The sequence below is a fragment of the Culicoides brevitarsis genome, chromosome 1, assembly GCF_036172545.1.
Source record: "Culicoides brevitarsis isolate CSIRO-B50_1 chromosome 1, AGI_CSIRO_Cbre_v1, whole genome shotgun sequence".
Taxonomy (NCBI): domain Eukaryota; kingdom Metazoa; phylum Arthropoda; class Insecta; order Diptera; family Ceratopogonidae; genus Culicoides; species Culicoides brevitarsis.
In genome coordinates, this window is record NC_087085.1 from 24051890 (window position 1) to 24074970 (window position 23081).

Consider the following 23081-nt stretch of genomic DNA (forward strand, 5'->3'; position numbering starts at 1 on the left):
TGATTATTTTTCGAGAGTCAGAAGGCTGTTTTACAATTTGCATATTGGGTTCTTCTTCTTCAAATTCAGTAACTGTCGTATTGGTTTTTATAATTTTCTTTCCAGTGTTAATTTTTTGACTTGGCAAAGAGTCATCTGCATCTTCAGATATCGTGTAATTTGTTATTTTCTTCGTGATTATTTTTCGAGAGTCAGAAGGCTGTTTTACAATTTGCACATCAGGTTCTTCTTCTTCAAATTCAGTAACTGTCGTATTGGTTTTTATAATTTTCTTTCCAGTTTTAATAATTTGACTTGGCAAAGAGTCATCTGCATCTTCAGATATCGTGTAATTTGTTATTTTCTTCGTGATTATTTTTCGAGAGTCAGAAGGCTGTTTTACAATTTGCACATCAGGTTCTTCTTCTTCAAATTCAGTAACTGTCGTATTGGTTTTTATAATTTTCGTTCCAGTGTTAATATTTTGACTTGGCAAGGAGTCATCTGCATCTTCAGATATCGTGTAATTTGTTATTTTCTTCGTGATTATTTTTCGAGAGTCAGAAGGCTGTTTTACAATTTGCACATCAGGTTCTTCTTCTTCAAATTCAGTAACTGTCGTATTGGTTTTTATAATTTTCTTTCCAGTTTTAATAATTTGACTTGGCAAAGAGTCATCTGCATCTTCAGATATCGTGTAATTTGTTATTTTCTTCGTGATTATTTTTCGAGAGTCAGAAGGCTGTTTTACAATTTGCATATTGGGTTCTTCTTCTTCAAATTCAGTAACTGTCGTATTGGTTTTTATAATTTTCTTTCCAGTTTTAATAATTTGACTTGGCAAAGAGTCATCTGCATCTTCAGATATCGTGTAATTTGTTATTTTCTTCGTGATTATTTTTCGAGAGTCAGAAGGCTGTTTTACAATTTGCACATCAGGTTCTTCTTCTTCAAATTCAGTAACTGTCGTATTGGTTTTTATAATTTTCTTTCCAGTTTTAATAATTTGACTTGGCAAAGAGTCATCTGCATCTTCAGATATCGTGTAATTTGTTATTTTCTTCGTGATTATTTTTCGAGAGTCAGAAGGCTGTTTTACAATTTGCACATCAGGTTCTTCTTCTTCAAATTCAGTAACTGTCGTATTGGTTTTTATAATTTTCTTTCCAGTTTTAATAATTTGACTTGGCAAAGAGTCATCTGCATCTTCAGATATCGTGTAATTTGTTATTTTCTTCGTGATTATTTTTCGAGAGTCAGAAGGCTGTTTTACAATTTGCACATCAGGTTCTTCTTCTTCAAATTCAGTAACTGTCGTATTGGTTTTTATAATTTTCTTTCCAGTTTTAATAATTTGACTTGGCAAAGAGTCATCTGCATCTTCAGATATCGTGTAATTTGTTATTTTCTTCGTGATTATTTTTCGAGAGTCAGAAGGCTGTTTTACAATTTGCATATTGGGTTCTTCTTCTTCAAATTCAGTAACTGTCGTATTGGTTTTTATAATTTTCTTTCCAGTTTTAATAATTTGACTTGGCAAAGAGTCATCTGCATCTTCAGATATCGTGTAATTTGTTATTTTCTTCGTGATTATTTTTCGAGAGTCAGAAGGCTGTTTTACAATTTGCACATCAGGTTCTTCTTCTTCAAATTCAGTAACTGTCGTATTGGTTTTTATAATTTTCTTTCCAGTGTTAATAATTTGACTTGGCAAAGAGTCATCTGCATCTTCAGATATCGTGTAATTTGTTATTTTCTTCGTGATTATTTTTCGAGAGTCAGAAGGCTGTTTTACAATTTGCACATCAGGTTCTTCTTCTTCAAATTCAGTAACTGTCGTATTGGTTTTTATAATTTTCTTTCCAGTTTTAATAATTTGACTTGGCAAAGAGTCATCTGCATCTTCAGATATCGTGTAATTTGTTATTTTCTTCGTGATTATTTTTCGAGAGTCAGAAGGCTGTTTTACAATTTGCACATCAGGTTCTTCTTCTTCAAATTCAGTAACTGTCGTATTGGTTTTTATAATTTTCTTTCCAGTTTTAATAATTTGACTTGGCAAAGAGTCATCTGCATCTTCAGATATCGTGTAATTTGTTATTTTCTTCGTGATTATTTTTCGAGAGTCAGAAGGCTGTTTTACAATTTGCACATCAGGTTCTTCTTCTTCAAATTCAGTAACTGTCGTATTGGTTTTTATAATTTTCTTTCCAGTTTTAATAATTTGACTTGGCAAAGAGTCATCTGCATCTTCAGATATCGTGTAATTTGTTATTTTCTTCGTGATTATTTTTCGAGAGTCAGAAGGCTGTTTTACAATTTGCACATCAGGTTCTTCTTCTTCAAATTCAGTAACTGTCGTATTGGTTTTTATAATTTTTTTTCCAGTTTTAATTTTTTGACTTGGCAAGGAGTTATCTGCATCTTCAGATATCGTGTAATTTGTTATTTTCTTCGTGATTATTTTTCGAGAGTCAGAAGGCTGTTTTACAATTTGCACATCAGGTTCTTCTTCTTCAAATTCAGTAACTGTCGTATTGGTTTTTATAATTTTTTTTCCAGTTTTAATTTTTTGACTTGACAAAGAGTCATCTGCATCTTCAGATATCGTGTAATTTGTTATTTTCTTCGTGATTATTTTTCGAGAGTCAGAAGGCTGTTTTACAATTTGCACATCAGGTTCTTCTTCTTCAAATTCAGTAACTGTCGTATTGGTTTTTATAATTTTCTTTCCAGTGTTAATTTTTTGACTTGGCAAAGAGTCATCTGCATCTTCAGATATCGTGTAATTTGTTATTTTCTTCGTGATTATTTTTCGAGAGTCAGAAGGCTGTTTTACAATTTGCACATCAGGTTCTTCTTCTTCAAATTCAGTAACTGTCGTATTGGTTTTTATAATTTTCTTTCCAGTTTTAATAATTTGACTTGGCAAAGAGTCATCTGCATCTTCAGATATCGTGTAATTTGTTATTTTCTTCGTGATTATTTTTCGAGAGTCAGAAGGCTGTTTTACAATTTGCATATTGGGTTCTTCTTCTTCAAATTCAGTAACTGTCGTATTGGTTTTTATAATTTTCTTTCCAGTTTTAATTTTTTGACTTGGCAAAGAGTCATCTGCATCTTCAGATATCGTGTAATTTGTTATTTTCTTCGTGATTATTTTTCGAGAGTCAGAAGGCTGTTTTACAATTTGCACATCAGGTTCTTCTTCTTCAAATTCAGTAACTGTCGTATTGGTTTTTATAATTTTCTTTCCAGTTTTAATACTTTGACTTGGCAAAGAGTCATCTGCATCTTCAGATATCGTGTAATTTGTTATTTTCTTCGTGATTATTTTTCGAGAGTCAGAAGGCTGTTTTACAATTTGCATATTGGGTTCTTCTTCTTCAAATTCAGTAACTGTCGTATTGGTTTTTATAATTTTCTTTCCAGTTTTAATTGTTTGACTTGGCAAAGAGTCATCTGCATCTTCAGATATCGTGTAATTTGTTATTTTCTTCGTGATTATTTTTCGAGAGTCAGAAGGCTGTTTTACAATTTGCACATCAGGTTCTTCTTCTTCAAATTCAGTAACTGTCGTATTGGTTTTTATAATTTTCTTTCCAGTTTTAATAATTTGACTTGGCAAAGAGTCATCTGCATCTTCAGATATCGTGTAATTTGTTATTTTCTTCGTGATTATTTTTCGAGAGTCAGAAGGCTGTTTTACAATTTGCACATCAGGTTCTTCTTCTTCAAATTCAGTAACTGTCGTATTGGTTTTTATAATTTTCTTTCCAGTTTTAATTGTTTGACTTGGCAAAGAGTCATCTGCATTTTCAGATGTTGTGTAATTTGTTATTTTCTTCGTGATTATTTTTCGAGAGTCAGAAGGCTGTTTTACAATTTGCACATCAGGTTCTTCTTCTTCAAATTCAGTAACTGTCGTATTGGTTTTTATAATTTTCTTTCCAGTTTTAATAATTTTGACTTGGCAAAGTTCTGGCATCTTCAAATCGTGTAATTTGATTTTCTTCGTGATTATTTTTCGAGTCATCAATTTGCATTTCAGATATAATTTTCTTTCCAGTAATTTTGGCAAGTTATCTTCAGATTTTCTTCGTGATTATTTTTCGAGAGTCAGAAGACTGTTTTACTATTTGCATATTGGGTTTTTCTTCTTCAAATTCAGTAACTGTCGTATTGGTTTTTATAATTTTCTTTCCAGTTTTAATAATTTGACTTGGCAAAGAGTCATCTGCATCTTCAGATATCGTGTAATTTGTTATTTTCTTCGTGATTATTTTTCGAGAGTCAGAAGGCTGTTTTACAATTTGCATATTGGGTTCTTCTTCTTCAAATTCAGTAACTGTCGTATTGTTTTTTATAATTTTCTTTCCAGTTTTAATAATTTGACTCAAAGAGTCATCTGCATCTTCAGATATCGTGTAATTTGTTATTTTCTTCGTGATTATTTTTCGAGAGTCAGAAGGCTGTTTTACAATTTGCACATCAGGTTCTTCTTCTTCAAATTCAGTAAATGTCGTATTGGTTTTTATAATTTTCTTTCCAGTTTTAATAATTTGACTTGGCAAAGAGTCATTGCATCTTCAGTATCGTTAATTTGTTATTTTCTTCAAATTTGTCAAAGGCTGTTTTACAATTTGCATTGGTTCTTCTTCTTCAAATTCAGTAACTTTGGTTTTTCCAGTTTTAATTTTGACTTGGCAAAGAGTCATCTGCATCTTCAGATATCGTGTAATTTGTTATTTTCTTCGTGATTATTTTTCGAGAGTCAGAAGGCTGTTTTACAATTTGCATATCATGTTCTTCTTCTTCAAATTCAGTAACTGTCGTATTGGTTTTTATAATTTTCTTTAAGTTTTAATTTTGACTTGGCAAAGAGTCATCTGCATCTTCAGATATCGTGTAATTTGTATGTTTCTTCGTTTATTTTTCGAGAGTCAAAGGCTGTTTTACAATCTGCATTTGTTCTTCTTCTTCAAATTCAGTAAACTGTCGTATTGGTTTTTATAATCTTTTTTCCAGTTTTAATAATTTGACTTGGCAAAGAGTCATCTGCATCTTCAGATATCGTGTAATTTGTTATTTATTATAGAGTCAGAAGGCTGTGCATTTCTTCTTCAATCAGTAACTATTTTTTTATAATTTAAAATAACTTTTTCTGCATCTTCAGATATCGTGTAATTTGTTATTTTCTTCGTGATTGAAAGGTTTCGACATCAGAAGGCTGTATTTACAATTTGCAAATCTTTGGGTTCAATCTTCTTCAAATTCAGTAACTGTTATATTTTTATTAATTTTCTTTTATTTTAAAATAATGTCGTATTTTTTATAATTGGCAAAGAGTCATCTGCATCTTCAGATATCAAGTAATTTGTTATTTTCTTCGTGATTATTTTTCAGAGTAAGGCTTTTTAAATTTGCATATCAGGTTTTCTTCTTCAAATTCAGTTGTCGATATTGGTTTTTAAATTTTCTTTCCAGTTTTAATAAAGTTGACTTGGCAAAATCATCTGCATCTTCAGATATCGTGTAATTTGTTATTTTCTTCAAGTGATTATTTTTCGAGAAGAATTAACAATTTGCAATAGGTTCTTCTTCTTCAAATTCAGTAACTGTCGGATTGGTTTTTATAATTTTTTTTCCAGTTTTAATTTTTTGACTTGACATTAAGTCATTGCATCTTCATTATCGTGTAATTTGTTATTTACTTCCTTATTTTTCGATCAAAGGCTCTCAAAATTTGCATATTGGGTTGTTATCTTCTTCAAATTCAGTAACTTCGTATTGGTTTTTATAAATTTCTTTAGTTTTAATAATAAAATCTGCATTTTTTATATATCGTGTAATTTGTTATTTTCTTCGTGATTATTTTTCGATCAGAAGGCTGTTTTACAAAAATCACACCGACGGTTCTGTATTCTTCAAATTCACGTAAGAGTTATTGAGTTTTTATAATTTCCATTTAATCGATTGCTATCTGCCTTCAATGAGATTTGTATATGTACATAATGCTGACGGAGGGAAATAAGCCTCTTCTTCGCAATGAATTTCTTTGTTGGATTTAGCCATGATACCACATGATATTTCTATGAACAATATAAAGCTGACAATTTCAATACTGTAAAAAAAATAAATATTTAAGTATAGTATATTTAAATAATATCATAATAATACGGTGTGAAAAGTCAAGAGATTAATTTTATCATTATATCATATTATAGTTTTAGAGTCAGATGTTTTAGGTCCATTTAGTCGATGCTAGCCCAATGAGATTTGTATATGTACATAATGCTGACGGAGGGAAATAAACTGTTCTACATCAAGGAAATGCAACTTATTATAGTGAAGAAATAACATTTCCATATGTTGGAATTTTCAACTTAATGTTTTTAGTGATTAAATTAATTAATTTTAGCTTTTTCGCATTCTCAAAATTATATAATCCCTTATTTCGTAAAAGGGATTCATTTAATACCTTAAGGGATTAAATTAACCCCTTAAGTGATCAAAATAATCCCTTAAGGGATTAATTTAACCTCCTTTGGAGTTAGTCACCAACAGCCCCAAAAAATTAATCCCTTTAAGTGGTTAATTTAATCCCTTGAGCGATTTAATTAATACCTTTTGATGATTCTGACGACATCGATACTTTTTCAAAAGGTATTAATTTAATTACTCAAGGGGTTAAATTAAACACTTGAAGGGATTATTTTAACCTCTTAAGGGATTAAATTAATCACTCAAGGGATTAAATTAACCGCTTAAAGGGATTAATTTTTTGGGGCTGTTGGTGACCAACTCCAAAGGAGGTTATTTTGATCACTTAAGGGGGATGATTCTGACGAAGATATTAATTTATTACTCAAGGGGTTATATTTTTTGTTAAATTAAAGAATGTTCTACAGATGTCTTTTTGTGAGGCTGCAGCCTTATCAGCCTACTGGTAAATCCGCCACTGAATAGGGGGAGATGGGGCCAAATCATAACAAACTTCAATCAGAAAAATGAAAAGTTCTCGGGATTTTTTTCATGGATGTGTTAGAGAATTTAGTTAACTTTAATTTGGCGCTTAGAAAACTCATCACTCAAGGGATAATTAACCCTTAAGGGATTAATTTTTTGGGGCTATTAAAGGAGGTTATTTTGATCCCTTTTAATCCATGAAATTAAGGGATTTTTGCGAAATAAGGGATTAATTTAATCACTTAAGGGATTAATTTCAACACTTTTCAATCCGAAGGGTATATATATATATATTTTTTTTGTATAATTTATACATTAGATATTTGTAATATAATCAGTGTCTGTTAGGCCTTTTTCAATAACTTTGGGGTCTATTTTAAAGAATTTTGTTCTACAGATGTCTCGGGGCCTGAGGCTGCAGCCTCATCAGCCTACTGGTAAATCCGCCACTGAATATAATGAAAAATGAAATATCCTTTATTAATATAAAAGAACAGCTTGTATTCAGATGAATGTGAGCTATTAATGCGATTATTATTTTTGTCGGTTTGATAATTTTTTTCTCGGTTGTCTTTTTAATAATTTAAAATGCTTTAACCCGCAGAACAACATCACGAAATATCAAAAACTACTTAAATTTGAAAATTTTATGGTTCTTCTGGAGATCTTCAGTTTGTCATTTGATTTTACCGATTCTAATAAAATACTATTTTATTTGTTTTTTTGGTTTTGATTTTATTTGAAGTAAAATTTCTACAGGTCCACCAAATTGGCCTAAATCACAATTTCAATCAATGTGTGTGTAACTTAATAAAAGATTTTCACATACCAAATATATATATTTTTAAAAAACATTTCTTTTTAAACCTTTTGATTTCTTGTTTTCTAACTTATATGCTCGAAATCTGAAAGAAAACTAAAGTGTACAAGTGAAATGTTATTTAAGTTAAAATAAATCATTGAAAATTTTCAATGCCAAACTTATCGCAACATACGGATGTAGATAACACACGATTTTTAACGATAACTAAGAATTATTTTCATGAGTACATGAAGGTCACCAAGTAAATATAATGGAAATGTACTTTTTCTATTTCTGAGTAAAAATGAGCTTCAGTGTCATTCAGTGACTGATACTCATGCATAATAAAGTTAATGACCTAATTCACAAGTTGAAAAAAAATAAATATTTTTATCAAAAAAGCCGTTATTACTCTATCCTCCAAATGTTTTGTTACACTTTCCAACATATATTTTCATATAATAAATATCAGAATTATTGAAGCAAGTTGAAAAAATTTGTTAGACAGTGTTATTTAAAAAGTGTTCCTATTTTTTGATAAGCTTTTGCAAAAATAAAAATACAACGATACATTAAATCCGAATTTCCGTCCTTCCCTGATAAAATATCACTTTTTTTGTTAATCACAAAATAATTGCTCAGTCTCAATATTGCTATCCATCTGAAATGTCTTACAATTAATTAAGAACTGCAAAAAGATGAAATTACTGGTGACACTTCTTATCTTTTGTAGACCAATCTGTTTCGTGAATACCTTTGGTTTATATTACGATGAGCATTTGCAATGTGATGAAAACTCGTTTAATCCTGGTTCAACAATATGTACATTTACAGAAATAAAAGGCGATCAAAATACAATGTGGCATTATGAACCTCAACCAGACACTAAATGGTCTTATAAAATAAATCCTGATAAAATTTCGAAAGTGAAATTTGTAAATTGTGAATTTACTGAGATTCCAAAAGGACTTTTCCAATATTTTAAAAATATTCGAACTGTTATTGCAAAACAGAATGGAATTATTGGTATCTTTCAATACAGTTTTAAAAGTGCATCTCATTTGGAACATCTTGACCTATCCTATAATAAACTTATAATATTGAATGATTTAATATTTAGTGAATGCTACAAATTGCATAAACTTAATCTGTCAGCAAATCAAATAGAAAACGTAAGCGATAGTGCGTTGTACGGGCTTAAAAATTTAAAAATTCTTGATCTACAGTGGAATTGTATAAAAAATTTGAGTACCAATTTGTTTCAAACTCTTCTAAACTTGGAAATTCTGTTGTTAAACAATAATCAGCTAATCGCAATTGATGATCAACAATTTTTAACTAATAAGATGTTGTATTTTATTGATTTGTCATACAATCATATAGAAAAATTAGATGGAAAACAATTTCAATATTTAAGTAAATTATCCATGTTAAACATAACGAACAATAACTTAGTTATATTTAGTACAGAATATTTTAATGTAAAATATTTACAATTGGAAAGGAATCGGTTAAAAACTTTGAACATTTTCCATAACATCGAAGTACTGCAAGTCAACGGAAATGCCATTAAAACGTTAAAAATAATCAAACCAGGAACAAAAATTAATAAATTACACATAAAAAATAATAGCCTTTCAGAAATTTCTATTTTAAATGTTATACCTGATGTAACATACTTAGATTTATCTGTTAATCCGATAGGTAAATCATTAAATGATGATTCATTCAAAAACATAGTTAGCTTAGAATCACTATACTTAGTTAATTGTCAAATTGAAATACTTCCTCCGAAAATCTTTGCAGGTTTATATAGACTTAAAGTGGTAGACCTTAGTGAAAATTACTTAATCTATATAGATTTAACAATATTCTCACACCTTACAATGATTGAGATGCTTTTCCTTGATGGAAATAATTTAGATGAACTTAATTTTGGTGTAATTAAGAATAAATTCGAAAATTCTAGTGTTATTGGACTGTCTAAAAATAATTTTGAATGCAGCGAGCTTAAAAAGTTGATTGACGAAATAAAACATTGCGGCATTCAAATGCGCTTAGAAGAATCAAATACAAATATGACAGAAGTTAATGGTGTTCAATGTTTCGAAAACAAAAAACAAAACGTTGTGTTAAAATGCAATGAACTTAACGGCCTAACGAACAAATGTTATTTTCAAAATGTCATGGGAGAGTTCAAACAAAAATATGCGTACGATACTACAAACATTGAAGTTTTTGAAATTATTTATTTAATTTTCATCAATTCGTATATTATGGAAGTTCCTAGAAATCTTTTTCAAACATTTAAATTTGTAAAATATCTAAATGTTTCAGAGAGCACTATTGAAGAAATCTATATTTATACATTTTCTGGAGCAAGACATTTAATGTCAATTGATATGAGTAAAAATAAATTATCGAAATTGGGTTCATACATATTTAGTGAATGTGTAATCTTGACGGAATTAGACTTATCATATAATAGTATTTCATACATAGCAGAAAACGCATTTCAAGGATTGAACAAGCTTAAAAATCTTTATTTAAATAATAATATGATAAAAGATTTGAATCACAAAGTTTTTTTTAGTTTGGTGAATATTATATTATTAAATCTTGAAAATAATCAAATTGATATTATATCTGAAAATTTATTTGAAAAAAATATCAACTTACAAGAAATTAACTTTTCATATAATTTTTTGTATTATATACCGCCAAATATTTTAAAACAATGTATTAAACATTTTCATTTGACCGGAAATAACATAAGAGAAATAACAATATCAAAAGAAATTCAAAAACTTGAAATCGAAGATAGTATTCTTACTAAGTTTGAAGTGTATGATGGTGCAATTTTGAATTCGCTTTTGGTAAAAAACAACAGTCTTACAGATATTTCCCAAATTGCTAAACTAAAAAAATTAGAGAATCTGGATATATCAAACAACAAAATTGGGTATTTGAATCCTGAGTTGTTTGTACATTTGAATATGTTAACATATATGAAAGCTCGAGAATGTGGACTAATATCAATAGATCCTATAATATTTAGATATTTAACAAAATTGCAGATACTTGATATCTCAAATAATAATATGAGTGGTTTTGATTTAGAGTATGTAGCTGTCTTAAAGAACCTGCAAATATTGAACATCGAAAGTTGCGGGTTAAAAAAAATTAACAAACAAATTATACAATACCAATTAGAAGAACTTAAAGAAATATATATTGATGGAAACTTTTGGGATTGTGAGTTATTGCAAGAGATAATAGTAGAATTGAAACTACGAAAAATAAAGTTTACTAAAATGAATACAGAACAAAATGGAACAAACATTGATGGAATTAATTGTATAAATAGATTATTTATAAACCCTATAGATAATAGTAGTGGCAAATATTCACAACAACCGCAATCTTTTAATAAGGAATCAAAAGAAAGCTCAAATTTAATTAAGAAAAAACCAATTTGTTGCTCTGAAAAAAATTGGGAAGGAGAAGAAATATTACATTGTTGCACTGAAATTGATGATATTCGAAATAAGGTAATAAAACTAGAGAAAGAAATTTTTAATATTCGAGAAGCAAATAAAAATGACATAAAAGAACTTATGGACGCCAAAGGTTTAGAAATTTACCATAAATTGAAATATATGATAGAAAAATCATTAGATGAAAACAATACAGCTAATACAGCACATATTCACAGTAGATTTAATGTTTAAGAAAAGTCACACTGCCTAAGTTGTCTTAACCCAATTTTATTTCATGTTTTGTCACAAAAATTATATGTTTTACTGAGACAGTCTCTCAAAAATTTCATACAGTGTTTTCTCGAGAACTAATTATTCGATTTTAAAAGATATTTTGAAAATTGCATTACAATACGTTGGGTTTTTAGTTTTTTTTTATATGTAAGTGTATTATTGTAGTACTTTGTTTTTAACGCACAAAAAGAGTGCAATTGTGAAACGTTAACCTGAAAACATCGAAAAATTAGTCAACGTGAGTAAATATTTCTAAATAAATCTTACGAAAGGATGTCAAAGTTGGTGAAAATGATAAAAAAAAAATGGGCAAAAAATGTAATCATAGCTGAAAAATTTTCGAGAAATATGAACAAGCATAATAAAAAGATAGGATGATGATGAAACATGAGATAATTATTTTTTCTTCTTACTATTATAATATACCTACTTTATATTAAAAAAAAATCTACACATAAATAGAACATACTTCATTAATATAATAGTGCAATTATAATTATCATTGCCAATAATTAATAAAAAAATATTAAAAATAAATGCATAAATGTATTCTTTTTCATGTCTCTAATCGGATTACCTACCTACTACGTACTACACGTAGAGAAATTTTATCATGGTCGAAAATTGAACAACAGTACTGAACATGTAAATACATTCACTTATATGTTGTCGAGTATCATCAGTCAAGTTTATTTTGCATTGGCTTCTTAAAACTAAGTAGAACAACTTACTAACATTGTTAAACAAAAAAAAATGAAACAAGTGCGATTCCAACCATGATAACGTTGGTTGTACTTATTAAGTTTAAATGTCGACGTTTTTTTTTATTTAAATCAATTTTCAAATCAAATCAAAAAATTTCAGTTTTGAAAATTTTTTGATTTATTTGCAAATCAAATCAAAAATCAAATCTTTTTTGATTTGATTTGAGGCATCAAAAAAATCAAATCAAGACTTGATTTTTAATTTGATTTTCAAATCTTTGACTCAAATCATACAAGCCTGCATATTCCCTGAATTTTACGTGATCAAAGAAAGTATTGTAGTGATTCACGCGGGCATTATAAAGATAAACGATACTTTCGAAAAGTATAATATGACTTAATTGTTTTTTTTTTTTAAATAAAATTTATCTTTATTTTTAATTATTGATAGATTTATTATTTTCAATGTTTTTTTTTCAATTTCCTTTCCTTAAATCAAGAACATTTCACATTGCACAAAAATACATTTTTGCTGTATTTCAAGTTTATGCCTGTATTTTATTTCAGTTATTATTTTTACTCATACATTACAATAATAATCGTACTCCCTTTTGAATTTGTTAGTCATAATAATTTTTTATTTTCATTTTGCTTTTTCAGTTTAATGTTTTTTTTTAATTGTCATACGTTAAAAATTTTATTAGATTTAAGTGTTTTTAATTTTTAATGTAACGTTTTTCACAGTACAATAATTTTAAATATATAACTCCTACATAATACTAAACATTTATTTTAGGGCCATTTTTACGAAATTCTTTCATTGTTCTTTCCTTAAAAAATATTTAAACAATTAATGATGAACAAGTTATGTTGAATGCAAGGGCTTTTAAAAAGGCATTTATGTGATACATCTTAAAGCTATTTGTCAAAATAAAATTGAGTTGTTTTATTAGTATTTATTTTTATGAAGTAGTATTATTTCGTTTGATATTAATGGTTCAGCAACCTCACAGTAAGTTTTATAATTCATTAATGTCGTTTTAGATATGGTTATTTATGAACAATTGAAAATTTTTAATTTTATACTTCTGGTCCACAAAATGATCAGTTTTGACCAGTGAACCACTAATTTTAGCAAAAAATATTTTAATGTTAGTCTTACGTTTTATTTTAACATATTTTTTTTAACAATTTGTTTTTGTAATTTAGTCCTATATAATTTAACAACATTTATTTAAGATTTTATTGTTAAACATAATTTTATAAACTAATCTATAAAATATACCTGGTAATTATGCTTAGGAACTCGTTTGAATTATAGTAGTATATTATTAGGCAAGTAAAATTTCAAAAACTGTTTCATATCATTTTGGACCTCAAAAAGTAAGGATGTGGGAGCATAAATTGATAAAAAAAATGAATATATTGATGATTTCTTGCATTTTTAAAGAGCTTCTATTAAAATACTAAAATGATTGAATTACTAAAATAACCTAAATCATTATTTCTATTATTTCGTCCTTGGAATTTTGGAAAAAGTTAGTTGGGTGGTAATGTGAAACATTTTTTTTTAAATTGCACTTGCCTTAGTATGTTTTTTTTATGTTCATGGATCAATTTATTTGTAAAAAGAAAAGTGTGATGCTTTTTTGTTCCCGGAGGTTTTTGCGAGCTTGTATTTATTTAAAATGAAAAGCCTTTTAAAATGATATTATGATTTCCATTTTTTAATTTAGTACTCTAGATACTTTGAAAATACTATGTATTATAAAAAATAATATTATTTTTAAAGACGATAAAACGACTGTGATACATTGATTTAATATTCAAATAAAAAAATTGGTGAATTTTATCAAAAATACATACATATATGCCTAAAATAAAATAATATAAATTAAAATACATTCAATAATTTCAAAAATTATTAAAAATCACAGATAATTTTGTACAAATAGATGCCTAAATACTTGTAAATAATTTGGAAAAAATTTGGTTTGGAATTCTGATAAAATCACCAAGAAATACTAATTTTGAATTTTGGTTTAAAATTTTGTATAAATATTTAATAATAATAATAAAAAAAATGCCTAAAAATAACAGCCAATGGTTTCAGTCTTATTATTATTTTTTTTTTGAAATCCTAAATTTTCTTATCTTCTAGATTAAGATCACAATCGTTAATTCATCTTCATCCTTGTTTATGTAGAAATACAGATGTAAAAAATTCTAAGAAATAATTTAAACAAAATAGTGATTCATATTTTAGTAAATTTGAATAAATATTTAGAATTAATAGATAGGGGAAAACGGGGTAAATTCGCACAGCAAATTTCGATTGAATAGAAATCATTGAATAGTGAAGATATTCAAAAAAAATTGGATGCCATTTTGTAGCTTGGAATCCTAACTTTAATTTACTGTTAGTCAACTTTTCTCTAACTGTTGTTTTTATGCTCGATATAGACGATTTTCCAAAAAAAGTCACACGGGGCAAATTCGATTTTTACGGGGTAGTTTCGAACAGTCACTTAAAATGGTTCTAAATGTCACATGGAACACGAAAAAATCAAAATTTTTTATATTTTTGGAAAGTTCAGTCAAATACCTAACTTTTACCCATATGCACTTTTTTTGTCCTTCAAACGGACTTCAAGCTACAGCCAATTGAAAAAATTGTAATTTTTCAGGTATTTTGTATGAAAAACTTCCAAAATTCGCAAAATTGTATGAATGTGCGAAGGTGCCCCGTTTCGGTTTTAATCACATTTTGGTTCGTAGAATTTTTATTTATGGAGTTAATTTAAAATTTCTACCTGGAATAAGTAGATAAGAGTCCATACTTATGATTCCAATTCAAAATTATTTTTTCTTTGAAGCTTTTATATTTTTCCGGGCCATTTTAGTGAAAAGTCGAAAATTTACAAAGGACCCTCAAAAACACATTTTTCAAGTTTTCTCCAATTTCAAGAAAATTTTTAAAAATTTGTTTTAGAGTGTTTAATTGGCTTTAAAATGCCGTCATTTTGGCATTCTTAGATTTTTGATTTTCGATCCGGAACATGGAGATAATAGGGGTGTCCGAAGGTGCCCCGTGTGCGAATTTACCCCGTTTTCCCCTAATATTAATATAAAGTTCAGGAGAAATTAAAAAATTTCTTTGCTATTCTTTTCAATTTTGGAACATTTTGATTTTTAATTTATCGTGTTCCGTTTTTAAACGTGTTCCACAAGATGTATATGAAAACTAAATTTGTGTTCATTCTTGGAATCCGTTTTCATACTTTATGTATTTATCTAGTATGTACTCATTTTATAGTATTATTTACTTTTTAAATAAAATATTTTTTTTATATGAAAGGGAAACATTATATGTATTAATAATATGGTAATTGGTAAAACGAGGATTTTGTTTACTAAACATTACCAGAGGAGGACTGGGAAGGAAAAAAGTTACCGGAAATATTGGCCCGATATTGACCGGTTTTCAAAGATTTTAACATTTTTATATTAAAATTTCAGAAAATCGGCTTATTTATGTCTAAAATAGGACCGACCCACCTGGAATTTTCACGGTGCTCCCAATGACCAGTCCGCCCCTGTAACATTGCAGAACTGGCATTGTACTATTTTAATTTAAATATATATATTCTAAAATCTAGAGGATTATTGAACTGAAGGTAGCACTCATTGATGTGTTAAAATAAATCAATATAGCAATCTTTGAGCTTTTCCTATTGTCTATGTTGGTATACACTTTCAAACACTGGTAATGGCGTTACGTTGTCAAAAATCGAGCCTGCACTATCAGGTAATATCATCTTTCCGAGACAACTTTTGTGATTGCGTTTATGTTGATTCAAACTACTGTTCTTTATGAATCTTTTTCCACAAAGCTCACATATAAAGGGTCTAGTTTAATAATTACAATTTATTAGAAAAAAGAAAAGCATATTAAGAAGCAAAAATGTTTCACTTGATTTTCCCGAGAATAGAGGCATACAATCATAATGAATATTTATTTGAGTTTGTGGTTAAAATTTATCATATTAGACTTTTTGTCACACATTCAGGTTGTAAAAAGGAAAATCTTAATTTTTTTTGGTATATTGTGATTAGTTAATAAGGATTTGAAACTAAAATATGATATAAATTATATTTAATAACACAACCATCTTTAAAGATATGGCTAAAAATTTAAACACTCAAGAAAGGTTTTTGTAGAGATTTTACTCTCATTAATGTAAACATTTTCAAATTAAAATTATACAAATGATTAAGAACACGACAATAAAATATATTATTAATATTATTTTAAAAACTTAAACAAATTTTAAAAAACCTGAAAAAATTTAAATATTTGTTGTGACAAAAAGTCAAATAATTAAACTTAATCACTCCATCATAAAAAGGAATTTTATAAATTCCCTCATAATGTATCCTATTCATCCTTTAGAGAAGTTCATTTGAAATATTTCTGCTAAATTATAGCTTTTTGCTTACCTGTCATTCGTATGTATTTTTTTGTGTGATTTTAAATCTCCTCGCTGGGAAAATGCTTTATTACATATGTTACATTGATATGGACGTTCCCCTAAATTTTTAAAAAAATAAAAAAAAAATAGTGAAAGTAGTCGTCTAAAGAACGACATACTATACCGCATTTCGATGTTGCATACCTACGCTTTTTCGTACTCCTCAATTCACAATTTCTATTCCTCACTTCACATTTTCGTACTCCTCACAACCCAATGGACTGCCAACAGACCTTCAGGATTCTCTAATAACTGAGAATTACAAAAACAATTTTGGGGCACACCGGAACACACACACTGACACACGACAAGTCGAGTTTAATACCACATTTTTTCTTGCGGTAATTTTAATGCGGTAAAAACATTTGACTCATCATCATACTCGTTTCTCATTATTCTCATACTCATCATTAAATAGAATCATTCAAAACTTAATAAGCATTAATTAACTCTAAATAATTATATTAATGTCTAATATCTACAGTCAGACGTTTAACTTGAAACTTTTGAATGTTACCTGTATGAGTTCTTGTATGTATTTGTAATAAAAAAACTCGGGAAAATCCACGTCCGCAATGTACCTGGAGAGCAATGGATTGTTATATTTTAGATTTCACTAAAAGATTTAATGACTTACGCATATATGTGGTTTTTCATTTGTATGTGATCTCACGTGTACCTTAAGATTACTGCTTTCAACAAAACTTTTGCCACAATATGTACAAACATAGGGCTTAATACCAGCGTGACGTCTTTCATGTAACTCTAAAGCACCTACTGTTTTGAAATGTTTTTCGCACTTGCTACACTGGAATGGACGCTCTCCTAATTTTATTTAAATATAAATATTTTATTTATTTGCCGAATAATTTTTTTTATTTCACTTTTTGTCAGCTTTTTTAACCGATTTTGTAAGTTATTAATAAAGGTACATAATTAAAACAAAATTAATAAAGGTACATAATTTGATTTGATAATGATTTGCCATAAAATTTAAAATGTGTAGGAGAATTGTGTAAGAAAAATTTTTGCAAACTTGCAGATCGGATTTTTGAACTTTAGTTTAACTCAAGATTACTGTGACAAAAAGTAAAATTATCGACTTTTATTAACTATTTAAAAATGTGAACCTGTGTGGACCCGTATGTGCGCCTGTAATGAAGATTTGGACATAAAAGTTTTTGGACAATGATCGCACTTAAAGAGTTTTTTTGTTTCAACACGTTTCACGTTGGTTTCAATTGGACTTTCAGTTGTGCTTGAAACTTCCTTTATCACCACATGTTTGTTCTGATGATCCAAGTAATCGTCAATGCTGTTAAAAGAATATGCGGTTAACAAAATACTGATAATTAAAAAACTACAAGATATGTTTATATTTACTTCGTAGTTTCTTCGTCACATATACGACAACGGTACTTCTCTTGTATTCCATGTACCAGAGTCAAATGCGAGACTAAGTTTTTAAGTATGAAAAACCCTGCTCCACATTGTTTGCATTTATAATTAATAGGAGTTTCTTTTACACTTCGACGACATTTTCTTTTTAGTCTAATCAGAGGTTGTTGTTCTACCGAATGATCTATACAATTCTTTGGACGAATTATTGGTAACACATAGTTTATTATCTCATCATCCCCAGAATTTTCTGCTGAGTTGTTCAGTGACGAAACGGACTCAACAGTTGTTGTAGCTGTACTGCTAGGAGGTGGAGAATTTTCCGTGCCACGCGATTCTTCGTTTAAGGACTCTAAGTCACCACAAAATGATCCACATTGTTGCAGCAATTGCATAGTTTGCAATGAAAAGTCCCCGATCTCATTAGTCACAGTATTCGTATGGTCAGCCATTTCTGTCAGAAAGTTGGTTGGATTTTCGTCTACCAGAACATTATTTAGACCTTTGCTAGGGGCATCATGTAATTCCAAAATTCGCTGAGCTTCTTTTGCCTTGACTCTGAATTTGTACATAATTAGCAATGTCGTCGTACATTCTTCACAGAGATACTTGAGCCGGTCTCCCATTTTAATCTAAAATTAAAAAAAAAATATATATATAAATAAATAATAATACAATGTAAGTTCCTTTGTATTTGAAAATGACGTGCGTTTGAACACCTCTGCTACATGTGAAACATGGCAAATTTAATACTCAAGGTCACCAGACACAAAACTATACGCACAATGTTGCGTATATTAAGTCACGACTAATGCGCAACGCGTTGTTTGTAGGTTATTGACCTGCCAAAAACAGCCAATGTGCTAGATGAACTTACACAAAAAAGGCAGACGATATGATCAAATTGTACAAACATATTATTTGTAACTTAATTTGAAAGTGCCAATCTACATAGTACATACCTCAACATCGCAACAAATACGCAACAAATCGCCAAGCGTATATCCATCAAAATCATCTAGAACTGAAAAAAGTGAGAGAAGACAGTTGGTTCCTTTTCCAATATCTTCTGTTGTAGTCGTTGTTATTGGTGCTATTAGGTTGTTCGAATTCACTGGATTCGATGTTAAAAATACTGATGGGCCAAGACAGGTCTGACAACACATATCTGCTTCGACCACACTTGTTTCCATTTTACACAGACACAATACACTTAACACTATTATTTAAAACTTAATTTTGATCAGAACCTTAATTAATTAGTATGATTTTGATGGCCAAAAGTACGAGGATGTTACGCGACTTGCTTTGTTGTTGATGTTGGAGATAATTTGTAGTGATGTCAAAAGTGAATACTTTACAAATCCGAGTTTCTGATGACCCAGCATGCAAAAAAAATCCTGCCAATGCTCACTGGGGCGGGCAGCTGTTGTGAATGAGACGAATGAAATTGATGTTGTCTTCACTCAAACTACTCACGGCACTCAGCCCCAATGCAAAAAAAATAATTTCCGACAAATCCCAGTGCAAAAAAAAGAAACATGCCCCAGGTGTCAAACAACGACTTCTGACCAGCCCTAGGTGACAATCAAATGTCGGTACGTGACCCAGCTCACAGAAAATGGTTTTGTACATTTCCCAGCTCACAGAAAAAAATTCTGTACAAACACTATGCTCACATACGGGTTTCTGTAGCGACGTACAGACATCATCGTACCGTGTATGCGTGTAGAAACAGACATCCAGCCTGGAATAATGGAAGTGACATTGGAAATAATGGAAGTAATGTGCTGTTTGACATGCCGATTACAACATTCATAGCCAGAAGTTCTCAATGTTCCCTTCCTCAAAATTCACAGCAATAACTGTTTTTTTTTTTGTCTTTTTTAAATTATTTTTTTTTCTAAAATAACGGCTATGACAATAATAATGTTGGTATCAAAGCACCATCAAATATTTCTGACACAGAATCTGAAGAATTTGGGTATAATCACCAGGCAAATCAATTGTTTTCCTCAAAATGCTAATGCGTTCTTACGAGCTTTATCGTTACAGACCGCAATCTGGAAAAGGATTATGGCTTTCATTTTTGCTACCTTTGTGCTACATAATTAGTTTGGGAAAGTTGGAAAAGCAGACATTTTTCGACTATAAAATCACAACGATCATAAGTTTTGGGCTCTTTCTGCAGACTCTTGCTATTTACTACTCGCTGTTCACCGACCGATTCAACTTTATTTCAAATGGACTGTTGCATTTGTCACCTGGCTTAGTTTCAGCACTTTTAATTTGGAATTGTATGAGACAAAATTATGTTTTCAGTATAGTTTGTGGTCTATGCACTACAATTTTATATCAGGCTCTATACTATCGTGTAATGAAATGCTTACCACGAAGCTTTACTTTGGGTGAAGGTGCTGTCGTAGTACAGGGTCTTACTTTATTTCTTTTCAATGCGTTTTTGCAGTTACCTTCAATTTACTACACCGGAAAATCACCCCAAACACAAACGACTGAGATGGCATCTATGACTCCAATTTTACAAATTGGATTGATTGGTATTTTGCTTCTGGTTATTGCTATACATTTTGTTCCGTTATTGCAAAAATGTGTTTTCTTTTATCCCTTACTGTTGTCCTTCATCGGCTTAATGATTGCACTTCCGGACTCTCATGGCATGCCACAAGTATATTCATTTGTAGGTTTTTTCATAAAGGATATGGAAAGGGTATGTAAATCATGTGGCATTTTTTTTTTTCTTACACCTAGTTAATTTTAATTTTATTCTTGTGCAGATAGCTGTTTTGTTGGCATTTATTATGTTAATGTTACTTGCTGTCATTACAGTTGCAGTTTTTTCGATTGGAAATTTGCAATCATCAACCAGTGTACGAAAGATTTTCCATATTTTGATAATTTTAGTATTCGTACCCGGTTTGATTTACCAGTGTTCTTTACTTTATGTATCATCTGTTTTAATGCTAGCTGTCTTTTGTTTGTTAGAGACAGTACGCATTATTGATCTTCCTCCGTTAGCAAAAGCTCTAAACTCGTCAGTTTCAATTTTTCTCGATGAAAAAGACGTCGGTTATGTGGCACTGACCCCTATATATCTACTGGTCGGGTGCTCGTTGCCTTTGTGGATCCATCCCGTTCCCTGTGACATAACGGACTCGGCTGGATTTGATTTATTAAAGCTATTTTCTGGCGTTTTATCAGTTGGTATAGGTGATATGGCTGCAAGCTTTGTGGGAGTTCGTTTTGGAAGACACAAATGGTCCAATACTTCAAAGACTATTGAGGGTACTTTAGGAAGCATTATGTTTCAAATTATATCTGTTTATTGTCTCTGGCAACTCAGAATAATTCAATTAAACTATTTAAACACAATTTGTGTAGGATTAGCTATCTTACTAAATGCCATAGTTGAAGCCAAAACAGATCAAGTTGATAATTTAGTCCTACCTCTAATTACATTTTTTATTTTGTCATTTGGTTAAAATTGTTTAAAACAAAAAAATATATATAGGTATATATACCTACAATGGTTTTTTAACTGATTTTATTGTATTTATAGATACTTATTCATTATATGTATTTAAAATGTGTTTCTTAAATCATATTTAATTCAAAAGTGTATTTGCCTTTCAAACAGAGAATATTAACAAAATAAAAAGTAATTTGGAAAAAAAACATTAAATAGTAATTAAACTCTATTTATATTGATACATTTTCGCCAAATACCTAATAGTGATAATCTAATGACATTTTATCGAATGGTTTCACATGGATAATTTTGGAAAATATGTAATTATAGTCATTATTAATATGCAAGTGTGTCCCCAATCCAACGGCAAATCTATAGAATTCCTCTTCAAATCTGAATTTACTTCTTTCCGTAAACATTTTCGTCAGAATATGCAATATATAAGAAATAGTCCTCTTCGTGGTGTTCCTATAAATTTTGATATACATATGTATGTATTACGATTGTTTACATAAGAATTATTAAACAACAAAAACAATTACTTGGTATAGAGATCCCATTGTAGCTGATGTTGGAGGAATTACGTTGTTCACAAAGAAAAATAGTGCGTCCTCAGGTCTCAAATGAATACGTTTACGGATCAGAAAATAGAACTGTCCAACTGTCAACTCTGAAGGAACTAAATACTTTTTCTTGTCTAAATCGCCTATACGAGCCTTTGGTGCTTTTTCAACAATTACCTAAAAAATTTCATACAATTATTAATACTCCCAAATATTTACATATATACTAGAATGTCTTATTTTTATAAAACGTAAGTACATTCTTTTTTATTGGAATGTATTAAGTACATATATTTATACAGGAAAATATTAAAAAGAAATCTACTTAAGTTTATGACCTTGGAATCAGTTGCTTTCTTTGTTTGTCACAAACAAAAATAAAATAAAATTAATATGAAAACAAACAAATTGATGTGCCACTAAATTAATGATATTTGAAATAAATAATAATTCATATAGATTTGTGGTTGCTTACAGTTAGTATTAGTATAAAAAGAAACAGTTTAGTTAAGAAAATTTTTCTTTGTTAGTCAGCCATTTAATTTATGGAATTTCACCATCAAAGAAAACTAGAAATGTAAATAATAACTTACTGGCACACGATCTGGATACTTTCTACGAATTTTATCACCCTCGGCACGACGTTTTTCAAATGGATGCTCTTCCTTGTATTGGAACTTCATTTTTACCAGTTATTTTCAATGAATAACAAGTTCGTCACTTTTTGTAGTTTTTGCGTATTATCTTTGTATGAGCCAAATTTGTCACTGCAGAATAGTACTCCTCGGTTGAAGCCTCAAATTTGAACCGAAGTAAGTTGAAAACCAAAATCTAAAGAAATAAATTATTTAAATTGTAGGTATATGATATACAT

General features: G+C 29.3%; 4 protein-coding genes across 4 annotated transcripts; 2 read left to right on the top strand and 2 right to left on the bottom strand.

Annotated features, from left to right (window-relative positions):
• The first annotated feature begins 9313 nt into the window (after positions 1-9313).
• Positions 9314-13971, top strand: LOC134837486 (reticulon-4 receptor-like 1). Its single transcript, XM_063852866.1, has 4 exons — positions 9314-9326; positions 9392-9690; positions 10828-11005; positions 13964-13971. Exons 1-4 carry the CDS (start codon positions 9314-9316, stop codon positions 13969-13971), a joined length of 498 nt encoding a protein of 165 aa, XP_063708936.1.
• A 313-nt stretch (positions 13972-14284) lies between these two features.
• On the bottom strand, positions 14285-19477 carry LOC134826968 (zinc finger protein ZFP2-like). The gene is made up of 8 exons (XM_063839483.1): positions 19120-19477; positions 18143-18789; positions 17890-18074; positions 17397-17584; positions 17277-17340; positions 16728-16818; positions 15980-16136; positions 14285-14453 (listed from the first exon to the last, which is right to left on the bottom strand). The coding sequence occupies exons 1-8, from the start codon at positions 19348-19350 to the stop codon at positions 14385-14387; spliced, it is 1632 nt and encodes a 543-aa protein (XP_063695553.1). The 5' UTR covers positions 19351-19477; the 3' UTR covers positions 14285-14384.
• Positions 19478-19973: 496 nt separating this feature from the next.
• On the top strand, positions 19974-21717 carry LOC134827431 (dolichol kinase). Its single transcript, XM_063840055.1, has 3 exons — positions 19974-20154; positions 20213-20885; positions 20953-21717. Exons 1-3 carry the CDS (start codon positions 20075-20077, stop codon positions 21655-21657), a joined length of 1458 nt encoding a protein of 485 aa, XP_063696125.1. The 5' UTR covers positions 19974-20074; the 3' UTR covers positions 21658-21717.
• Positions 21718-21857: 140 nt separating this feature from the next.
• On the bottom strand, positions 21858-22981 carry LOC134827453 (gamma-aminobutyric acid receptor-associated protein). Its single transcript, XM_063840093.1, has 3 exons — positions 22801-22981; positions 22187-22384; positions 21858-22112 (listed from the first exon to the last, which is right to left on the bottom strand). Exons 1-3 carry the CDS (start codon positions 22888-22890, stop codon positions 22044-22046), a joined length of 357 nt encoding a protein of 118 aa, XP_063696163.1. The 5' UTR covers positions 22891-22981; the 3' UTR covers positions 21858-22043.
• Between the last annotated feature and the right edge of the window lie 100 nt (positions 22982-23081).